The sequence below is a fragment of the Podospora pseudoanserina genome, chromosome 1 (genome assembly GCF_035222485.1).
Source record: "Podospora pseudoanserina strain CBS 124.78 chromosome 1, whole genome shotgun sequence".
NCBI lineage: Eukaryota > Fungi > Ascomycota > Sordariomycetes > Sordariales > Podosporaceae > Podospora > Podospora pseudoanserina.
The window spans coordinates 7,551,762-7,562,843 of NC_085920.1; the positions used below are offsets into that span (position 1 = coordinate 7,551,762).

The following is an 11,082-nucleotide window of genomic DNA, read 5'->3' on the forward strand; positions in this document are numbered from 1 at the left end:
AGTTCAAAGACCACTTGTATGGGGGGCGGTAAAGACTCTACACGCGAGTGATATAACACTTGAAAAAACAATGATGCCGAATTTCATGTGCTACAGTTTACAGTGACCAAGGTGGGTAGGTAGGTCGGTACCTACCACGGAAGGACTATACACACACACTGCCCTTTTCTTATGCTCCTTCTCGCTGCCACGCGCCGTAGTTTAGCTTCTCTCATCACATCATCCACCGCGATTTCGGGGGTCTTGTTTGGGGCACTGCTGATCACAGCAAAGAAAGGAAGTTGGGACAAGGCTGGGGCCGCAAAAAGGCGATGAAACAAATTGAAGGATCTTGCTACACAAGTATCGATTTCCTCTCCATGGCCAAACCCACATCACCTCCTCGGAGTCGAATCCGATCTGCCCTGCAGTGTTCCCAATGCCCAGCCGGCTGCTGCTGAGAGGTCCAAAGACGCAACCAGCGTACCAAAATATCTCTTCTGTTCCACGGCTTCTCTGGCTTCCAACGCAACACAAAAGCCGGGCATTGCACCACAAGACTCTCAAGGTGAGGATGATCACCAGGAGCCAAGAGGCAGCATACTCAGCACATGCTACCCTACGGCACAGCCCGCCTGGAGAACTGATAGTGCCAGCCATTCTCCACGTTCGCAGTAACTCTAGCAAGGATCTGTGGGCACCCACTCATCGTGTCCCAGAGCCCGTTGTTTCCCACGCAAAAATAGCATGGTTGCGAAATGTTTGCTCTACGGCTCTCAGCCCAGCGAGGCAGCATGATCTCAGCATCAAACGGCAATAAACAAAAGGGGAAGAGTGGTGATAGAAGAACACGAGCCAGTGTAAAGCAGACCGGTAGTAACAGAAACTGCACTGTAAGTCCCCATCACCGGTCCACAGGGCATCAGGCTGCCATCTCAGCCCATCAGCAGCAACAAACCCGGGCCTTGAAGAAGCTGACCCCCTGTCTGCGGGGGCTGAACCTCGCATTCAAGACAAGGGTCCTCTTCTGCCAGCAATTTCGACCTCTCAAAAACAGGAAACTGCTGTCGCGTCTTACTCTGCATCGTGTTTCTTTTTCTTTTGCACTCTTTTGCTACCGTCGTCATTGTTTCAAGCTCAACCGTGGGAACGACAACGGCTCGGTCCCAGCTATCGCGAACAAACGTGGGCGTCCTGGACCCTGATGCGACCAGCCCCCACCTCCACATGGGACGATCGACAAGCTTGAGCTTGAGCTTTTGCTTTTCCCCTCTTCGTCTCAGCTCCAACGCTGACGGCGGCGACGTTATATATACGGTGCCCGAGTCACCTCCGGTCGGGCGGCAGTTCAACACAATCCGTCCTCCGACACAACGGAGGCCCTACCTAGGTGATCGAATTGTACCGGATTGTCGGGTCTTGCAATCGGAGCTCGACCGAACGCCCTCCTCCAACACAGACTTTCCCAGAAAACCGGTGGTGTCCTCGGCGCTGCGCAACACCGGCACAAGCGGCGCTTGGGCTCAACCTGCAATAGACCAGCAATTGGTGAGAGATACGAACCAAAAGAAGTCAGTGGACAATACAACTCGCAGTCGCCGCGCCGGCGACCTAGCGACAAGATCGGGAATTAGTTTGAAGCAACACAAGGAGGACGGCAGTCACTTGCAACCTGGTCGTACAGTCGGTTCACAAACCACGCACAACTAAATCTGAGCTCCCACTTGCGTCCGCGCTGGCTTTCCCACCGTTACTTTCGCGACACGTCGTCGACGTCACCAAGTACTCGCTTTACGCTATCACGAACTTACAATGGCATCCTACAATCCGGCTTACAAGCCACTACCTCCTCCGGGAAACTTCCAGCAGGGGTATCTCAGCGCCCAGCAGCAACATCAACATCAACAGCTTCAACATCAGCAGCTCCAACATCATCACCAACAACATCAACAATACCTACAACAACAACAACAACAACAACAGCAGCAGCAGCAGCAGCATCAGCAGCATCAGCAGCATTCGGGCCAAAATGGGATAGAGCGGCCTCCGTCTTTTGTTGGTCTACCGCCCATTCGCCGTGGCTCATCGCTTGGCTTGAACGCTGAAAGATTCTCTGGTGACAACAACAACAACAACAACAACAACAACAACAGTCCGGGTAATAGTAACGGTCATCAGCAGCAGCAGCAGCAGCAGCAGCTCCAACAGTATGGACAGCAACATCAACAGCACTCCGGCACGGCGCAACAAAACCCCAACACCAGTCATCAGGGACAGCAACATCCACAACAGCAATCGATTGTTCAGTCTGTTTACCGGCCAACCCAAGGTGCGCCTGGTCCGCAAACCCAGGCCCCTACTCAAGGGCAACAAACATGGCAGCTACAAGGTCAAGGTCAACAAGGACCATCCCCGGGCCTGTCCCGCGGGTTAGCGGGAGCTGCCGTCAGTTCTCCACACGGAGTGAACGGAGTGCCCCCGCAGGGCCCACAGCAATATACAGATGGTTCCGGTCGACAGGGACCGATGCTTCCTCATATGCTACCGGTCAACCTTTCCCAGAGGTTTCAACCTCAGAGTTGGGTACCGCAGGAGTCACATCTAGCAGAGCCTCTACATCCCTCGAGCCGCCATCGTTCCTCACCAAGCAATGCCTCATCACAGCACCAGCAGCAACAGCAGCAAGCACAGCAGCAGCAGCAGCAGCAGCAGCAGCCTCATCAGCAGCCATCACCCCCGCAGCAACAGCAGCAATCATACTACGGATTTGACAAGGAGACCGGCGGCCCTGTTTCTGGAGGGCACTCCTCGCAAAGACCAAAACCACAGGCTTCCCAGCCATCTCAGCAAACACATCCGGCTTTTAGGGATCAGCAGCACTACAACGGGTTACCAAGCCAAAGAGCTCACCCAACGCAACCTCTTCCTGCTCTCCCGACTATTCAACAAAGCCCTGTCATCCCGCAGGGATCCGACCAGGAGAACCAGCAGCAAAAGAATAATGTATCACCGCCAGGCTCCGGCGCTCCTGGGATCACGGTTACTGAAGATGGGCGTATCAAGCGCAACTCGGGCGTGTACTCAGGACTCAGAGACAGATTAGCCACGGGCGGTCCAGTCGAGCGCCGGGATGGTGACGGTACTGCGCGATATCAGGGGGTTGGCAACGACGTCGTCTCTGACTCAAGCGATGACGAGGGCGACTTACCAAACCCAATCGGTCCATTTGGGGGAAGGGCGGCCGACAACGATAGTATGATTGCGCATGGCCCGGGCACGCCCATGGGTGAACGTGTCCCGCCTCCGCCATCGCAGTTTGCGCCACCGGGCCGGAAGCTGACTACTTTCTTCGGCATCGGTGCCACACAACCATCCGGACCTCAGCAGCCGAACTCGATGAGGCCTGACATGTCGAGAACTTCCACGTCGACCAATGCCACGGAAAACCAGCCAGCTGGAAGCATCGGTGGACCGCCGAAGAAGCGCTTCTCTGCTCTTAAGAATGTCTTCCATCGATCAGAGGGGCATAAGCATTCGCCGTCATTCACTATCAAGACATCACCCCCTCAGGCACAGGCCCAGTTTCAGGGCATGAACCAGGGGCCACCTCCGGCGTCGTTCCTCCAGGGGCCACCTCCCGGTCCATTGCCAGGCATCCCTCAAGGGGAGGTTCCAAGGACACCTCAGGGGCCGGTTCAGGGGCAGTTCCAGGGACAGTCACCGGGTCAGATTCAGGGACAGGCCCAAGGACAAGGTCAGCACCCTCAGGGTCCCACCCCTCCGGCGGGAGCTGGCCCGCAGCCCGGTTCTTTCAATCTGTACTCTGGACCTGAGCGAACTGTCACCGGTTTACGGCAGCCAGGTCATGCGCTGCCACCTCCGGGCGCCCAGAATCAGCAGTCACCACAACAGCAACAGGGGCAACCACAGCAACAAGCCCAGCAACAACAGCAGGGCAGCTTTGCGCAATACGACCAGACCCGGAAGCCCAATGGTGGCATGTTTGGATTCCTACGCAACCGAGCTGACTCCAAGCCCAAGGATGGTCCTCCTGCTGTCTCGCTGCCAATTCCCCCGGGGCAACCAATTCCCTTTTCGCCGGGGCGGGGAGGACAACAGCAATATGGCATGAGCCCAGCATTGGGTCCAGATGGACGCCCTTCCACTGCGGCTAACCAGCAACTATTCCAGTCGCAATTCGGGAGAGGAGGTCCGGGATCGCCAGGCCAAACGCTACCTGTCTCTCAGCCCTCTGATAACGGTCAGCTAGATGATGAGTTTATCGCACATCGACCGCCGCCGCTTCCTCAACAAAGCCAGAGTCAGCTGTCGTTTCAGCATGGTCAGGCAGAGAATCTATCTACCGTCAGCCGCCAACAAGAGCAAGAAACCACGCCTTACTTGCAGAATGCTCAGTTACACCAGCCAACCAAATTGCTCGACCCAACCCCTGCTGGCTCCGCCTTTGAGTCTCCCGTCTCGAGCAAATCGCAACCTGTTTCTCAGGCTGCCGTTGAGCAAGGACGGCATCTGAACGATTCGCCTGCTAGCTTCACTGTTCAGCAAGCTGTTGCAGTTCGCCAGCCTCCAGCTCAGAGCTACGGACAGGGCTCTCGGTTCAGTCCAACCCAAAACCCCACGCGCAAGCCTCTGAACGCCTCGGAGGGGTTGAATAACGATCAATCTGCTCCTCCCGGAAGTCCTCCTGCCGGTTATCAAGGACAGGGCCCGACACAGTTCGGGGTGTCGGGACCTAGCTTCCAACAAGAAACGCGAGATGCTGGACCATCCCAGTTCCACCCTTCTGCCGGAGTTCAGCTGCCGGATCAAGATAGCAGAGCCCCGTCAAGACAGTCGATCTCTGCTGTTTCGCCAACCGTTGAGACGCCCTCTATCCACATGCATCCTCAGGGACTGAGTCAGGGACCAGGAGCTGGGCCTCGCCCCCCGAGCGGACACTCTTACCAGTCTAGCCTTCAGTCCTCTCAAGTTCAACAAGGTCAGGCACCTCTCCAAGGGATTAGCACTCAGCCCACTTGGGGATCGGCCCAAAGTGGTCCTCAGCCCAACCGCGCACCGTTCGGTCCGGGTCCTCGTCCGAATGGCAACCCTATGATTCCTCAGTTTCACCAGAAGGAAAAGGAACAAAGCACAATTTCGAAACTCTTCAAGGGCAGCAAGGCAACCGGGCCGTCGGCACCGAAGCCAGAAAAGGGCGAGAAGGAGAAGGGTGGCAATCTCTCGGGGTTCCTTGGTGCTTTCAAAAAGGGGACGAAGCAGATGGAGATTCATTCACCCAACGCTCTGCCGCCCATGGGTGGCCAACCGTTCTTGGCCGGGCAATCTTCTCAAGGCCAGAAATCCCAGCCTTTCGCGCCTCATCAGGTGGGAGTTCAAGCCCAGCCGCAGCCACAACAACAGCCTCCAGCTGGTGCGTCCACTCAGGAACAAAGGCCCCAGCAAACTGGTCCTGCTGGTCAGCATCCATACCAAAATCAGCCTCAATTCCAGAGACAGCAAGGGACTGCGCCAACAATCCAACCATCGCCGCCATCCCAGCAGCAAGCTCCTCGCCCTGGTCCGCCTCCCACCGAGCCAAAGTACGAGAGGGTCCCTATTCCTGCCTCGTATGGGTATGTTCATGGCGAGGGACGTGTTGCTCCTGGGCCTGTTGGGTTCTATGTTGGCCCTACACCTGTCGGGTTGTATGGTATGCCTCAAGGGCAGATGATTCCAGCGGGCTATCCCCAGCAATGGGTACAGCCAGGAGGGATGCCAACTCAAATCCCGCCTGGAGCCGTCCCTGGTCAAGTGAATTCTCAGCAGGTCAATGGAGCTCAAGGTGCTTCACCCCAGCCCTCGAATTCTTCGGTTCCCGTCAACGCTCGTGATCCTTCTCCCGCGTCTCAGGGTCACGTTCATATCCAAGCACCTTCACCAGTTCCGGTTCAACCTCCAGCACCCCCACCTGCCAGTGCTGCCCCTGCTCTACAGCAGCCTCCAGTATTCAACAGTCAACCGTCTCTGCGTGAGCGGGTTCCTTCTCCGGAGGCCCAACCCACGCAGAAGACTCAGCCCCCACAAACTGCTCAGCCAGCTCAGCCACCTCCTCCAGTGCAGCAACCAGCGCAGTCACACCCGGCAAGTACTTTGACCGCTGTTCCCCGCCAAATAGAGGTGTCACCTCAATCCTCTGTGCGGACAGCTGCGCCTCAGGCACCGTCGCCTAACGTCTCGCCTCCTGAGAGACAAGTGCAACCTCGGCCAGAACCAGCTCGTTTCGACAGCCGGGACAGTGACACTTTGCCCTCTGCGCAGCCAAGTCCCCTCAAGCGGAATGTCAGCCCGCCGCAAAACGGCAGCGCCACTCACCAGCGCCAGTTCTCCGCCGGCAACGGACTTGCTTCTCTCCCCTCGCAGCAGCGGTACATGCAGTCTAAGCAGTCGCCCTCCCCTCCTAATGGCAGCCAGTTCCTACCGCCAAGGAGCCCGGATCGACAGGCACCAAGCACGGTTGTTCCGATCCATATTGCAGGCGCCAGCATCGTTTCTCAGGGGTCAAGAACTGTCAGTCCGCCTCAGGATTCGAGAACCGTCAGCCCAGAACCAATCATACAAGGCCCTTCTGCTCCGGTTCAGCACCTGCAGTCACCGAGTCGTGTGCCAGATGACAATATTTACGATGCTACTCCGCGCAACTCGCAGTTTGCTCCCCAAGAGCAGCCGAAACAACAACCTGAGTCTCAGCAGCAACAGCAGCAGCGAGCCTCACCTCCACCTCAGCCACAGACACCGCAACAACAAGAGGAACAGCAACGCCAGTCGCCTGTCCAGACTCGCTCTTCCCCTATGGAGGCCGAAAACACCATAATCATCTCCGAGCCCACCGAAACCAAGTCTGCCGGCCCATCCCACGACACCACTCGTCCCAAACTCGAGCTCAAGCCCCCGGCTGAACCACGGCCCCGTTCCAGCTCTCCCCCGGCCGTCGATCACGACTCCGATGACGACCTGTCCGATGTTGAATCGCCCATCATCGCCTCTGCTACTGTCGCGACACTCAAGCCTGCTTCACCAAGCAACAAGACAACACAAACCGGGGCGGTCGCAAGAGAAAACATTGCTATTTTTGAACGGGCAAAGAAGAAGGCCGAGGAGGAGAGGATCGCGCAGGAGAGGATGGTGATGGAGGAGAAGATTCCGGTGTTTGATGATGAGATGATGAATGCTGGGAAGAAGAAGCAGGATGAGAAGGTGCAGATGAGCGCGACGAGTTATCCGGGGCAGGAGTGGAATCCTTATGGGGAGTTCCAGGAGTGGGAGTGAGTGAGTGGGTGAGTGAGTGAGTGGGTGAGTGAGTGATGTGATGTCATTGTAATGTTTGGAATGGTACATATACATGTGTGGATATGTTTATTCATTTGTTTGGGGTAGTTTTTTTTTGGGAGATGACGATATCAGCAGACGATCTATTTCTTTTTCTTTTTGTTGATGAGCGTTCTTGTTTATTCTTTGGGTAAAAAAGCTACCAAGTCAATATCTAATCTGATCTTCTTTTTTTGTTTCTTGACAGTATTTACTTTGATCACCGCTGTGTATCTACGTCTTGTCTCCCTGGTTTAGTCTATGGGAATAGCCTCACCGCTTAGCAAGCCAGTAACGAACGTGAAATGGTCCAATTTGCTACTTATTTTGACACGCTGTGGACACGATCCTCGTCTTGAAATCGAGAACCAAGAGGTGAGAAGGCAATAAATATACAAAAGTCAGAATGTTGACCACTGCTGAAAGAGTGGCAAATACAGCACTTAAGCCGCCAACCCCACATTTCCAAACCGCTAATTTTCCCGCTCTCCAGCGCTCTGATTTAGTTCTCACCATTCGTCATCATCACTTGCAACTCAATAGCCATTGTTGGCGCGCACAATCGCGCCCCCCCTTCCCCCAAAACTCAAAACCACTTTACAAGAACAGACATCATGGCCCCGATATTACCACCATCAAGCAACCCCACTCAGAACAATACCCAAGATGAAACGGGACTAGAAGATGCCCACTCTCGACCCCGACCCCGGCCCCGACCCCAAAGATCCCCATCCGAGCTCGCCCGCCTCAGAGTCCAAAACCGCCGGCGGGAGTACCTGAGCAGAAACCCGTCCTACTTCGACCGGCCAGACCACGAGCTCTCGGACCCCCTCCTCCACGACCAGCTGATCCGCCGCTTCCTCACCCCCCGGGAGCGGGAAGCAGACTCCAAGTCCAAAGGGTACGCCCGCGTCCTCGAGGGGTCCCTCCTTCGGGGCGAGGAACGGTTGGCAAAGCTCTCCTCGGAGAAACCGGCCGGGGATGAAATCGGCGAGAACGGGGCGGCGGCGGCGGCGGCTGGTGTGTCGCAGGCTGGGAGAGGGAGGGGGGGCAAGGTGGAAGCCGCGGGGACGAGCTTCACCTCCTTCAGCGCCGAGTTGCTACCCCCGCCGGAGACAAAAGAGGAGGGGGAGGAGAGGTGGAGGGGGTTTCTAAGGGATCGGTTCGTAAGGGGTGAGGATGAGGATTTTGAGTATGACGAGGTCGATGACAGGGACGAGCTTGACGAGTTGGAGCGGAGGGAGAGGGAGGAGGAGTGGATCGAGGGGGAGGAGCCGGGGTGGGCTGACAGTGAGGGTGAAGGAGAAGGAGGGGGGAGGGTGGGGAGGGTGCTGACGGGGGAGACGGGGGTGCAGGACTTTTAAAGAGGTTTGGGCAGCGCCGCCGCCGGGCTGGGTAGAAGCTGTTGAGAGGGTGCGCAAACAAAAGCCTGATATTTAAAACGCCAACAAAAGCCTAGCAGCTTTGTCTCTGCGGGGCATCAACATCTATCAGGTACCTGTCCCAAAACCCAAGTCTACCCACCCGGAATCGAATCAGCTCCTCCCCTCCCTCATGTACCACCTCATAGCCCTCTTCCTCTCCTCAAACAACGGCCCCTGCCTCCCGTTCTTCTTCATCGCCTCCCACACGTCCAACGCAATCTCCTCCTCTTCGCTCAACCCGCCATTATCGCCCCCCATTATCGTCACCCCCCCCAGCCCATTATCATACCTCCTCACCTTCTTCCTCGTCAACGCCACCTCCCCCTTGTGCTGCCCCGTTCCTGCTTGTCCGTCACCAGCCCGCTCTTGTTGCCGCTCCAGCAACCCCACGAAAAACTGATCCCCCCTCTCCTCGATAAATCTCACCGCGTGCGTCCTCCTCCAGTGGCGGCGCCAGCAGTCGGGTCGGCTGCTGTTGTTTTGTTGCTCAATACTCACCCCTTGTCGACAAGGGGACAAGAGAGAAAAACTTACTACGTCTGTGAGGGCTTGCAGTCGTGGCAGGTGGTGCGCGTGGACTTGATGTGGAGCGTGTCGATGTGGCGGTCTAGTTCCCAGTGGCGGGGGAACTCGGCGCTGCAGACCTGGCCGGAGGGGAGGAGGTGGGCGCACTGGTAGCGTTCCTCCGCGTTGGGGGGGACCGTTCGGCGGGCGTGGGCTATAGGGGGGCTCGGTACGGGGTGTTGGGGGGCGTTGTTGTCGAGAGAGAGGGGGGCTGGGGCTGGGAGGAGGTCGGAGAGAAAGGGGTCTGTGGTGACGGTGGTGGTGGTGGGAGAGTTGAACGGGGTGGCGGTTGGGTAGTGGGGGTCTGGATGAGGGTTGATATCGATGCTGGCCAAACTGTCATATTGGGGTGTAACTACCTGCTGCATGTCTGCAATGGTGTGAGGTTGGTAGTGCTGCTGAGCCGGGTTGTGTCGCGTTGGCTGAAAGGCTTGGTGGCGGTAGTCAGGAGCCGATGGCTGGAAGAAAGCTGCTACGGGCAGTGCTTGAACCTCTGGAGGTGGGTGTTGTTGCGGATGGGGCAGCTGGGAGACTATTCCACCGATATTGTTCTGAACAGCTGGAGAGGAGTATGTTGTCTCGGGGAACGGGGCGTGGATGAATGAAAAGGCATCCGGCTGGGAAGCGAAGAACGACGGGGGAAGCATCTCCATGAGTGGTGCCATAGTGCCCTGGGGAAGCTGTTGGGTGCCTTCGGGTTGTTGACCATGACTTCCGAGTGAGTTGCGCCGGCATTCGTAGCAGTCATGCTCCCTCGCGACCCAGTCATACCAGGACGTGGGAGAGTTGGCATGGTCGGGAGGCCAGATGATGTACGAACCAGCGTAGTCGGAAGTTCCGGCGGTGAGAACGCTAAGATCAGCCGGAAGATTCAAGGGACGGGGGAAATCCACGACATTCCTAGAGTCTAGAGACTCATCATGAGGCCGTGTTTCCTATTCCAAGTCAGCAAGACGACTATCAGGGCAAGAACCCCAGTGTGAAAGGGGATAGCCCAATGAAAACTTACCAACCAGTATCCGTGGGTGTCCCCGGCGAGTGGAGGGACGGGATATGCACTCGTGTCGACCATTGTTCTCGAGTCAAACCCTACAAGGTATGTTTGTAGAGATCAGGATGCAGATGAAAGCTCGACAGGACGACCGAAGACTGGGTGGCATCAGAGAAAAACTCTCATCTTTATACCTGTAACAGGTACAGGAAGATCCATCTCGGCCTGCTGAATTGCAGCCAGCTGTCGCCCATCTGCACTGTTCAACCAACGAGATGTCAGAGAGACCGAGTCCATGCTTGAGTACTCGACTTGTAGCCCCTCGGCCCAGCGTCTACCAACTTTGAAGTAATTCCCTGCAAGAGGTCGATCGTGATCCCGGGACATTTGCTCCCTTCACACCCTCAAAACTAGGGCTAGCTCCACGTGGGGGACAGTCTCTGAGGCATCCCCAATCGGGTCTCTCGCAGCCATACAAAAACTGTTTTGTCGGTGTTGGAATATCTGCTCGGAAAAAGGACCAAAGCTTTCCGAAGCAGCTCTGGACACCGCCAGCACTGTGTGAAAAAGGACGGCGACCTCCCATCCTACGCCTGTCAGCCCGTTTCAGATGAAGTTCAACGAGTCCCATTTGCAAACTTCCAATAGTTTTGAGTTTGAGGCGAGATAAAACTTCATTTTGTTAGTAATGGCGTATTCCGATCTCTTCCAGATGTCGTATAGAAGCCTCCATCGCAGCATAAAGTGCCTTCGGTTACA

The 11,082-nt window shown here is 56.4% G+C and overlaps 2 protein-coding genes across 2 annotated transcripts; one reads left to right on the plus strand and one right to left on the minus strand.

The window, feature by feature from the left end:
• Window positions 1–1,791: 1,791 nt before the first annotated feature.
• On the plus strand, window positions 1,792–8,708 carry QC764_0024840 (uncharacterized protein; the record flags this gene model as incomplete). Its single annotated transcript, XM_062940097.1, has 2 exons — window positions 1,792–7,301; window positions 7,949–8,708. 2 exons carry the CDS (start codon window positions 1,792–1,794, stop codon window positions 8,706–8,708), a joined length of 6,270 nt encoding a protein of 2,089 aa, XP_062806461.1.
• Window positions 8,709–8,879: 171 nt separating this feature from the next.
• QC764_121116 (uncharacterized protein) lies at window positions 8,880–10,404 on the minus strand (the record flags this gene model as incomplete). The annotated part of the gene is made up of 6 exons (XM_062943370.1): window positions 8,880–8,990; window positions 9,066–9,237; window positions 9,303–9,576; window positions 9,612–9,636; window positions 9,692–10,267; window positions 10,342–10,404. 6 exons carry the CDS (start codon window positions 10,402–10,404, stop codon window positions 8,880–8,882), a joined length of 1,221 nt encoding a protein of 406 aa, XP_062806462.1.
• Between the last annotated feature and the right edge of the window lie 678 nt (window positions 10,405–11,082).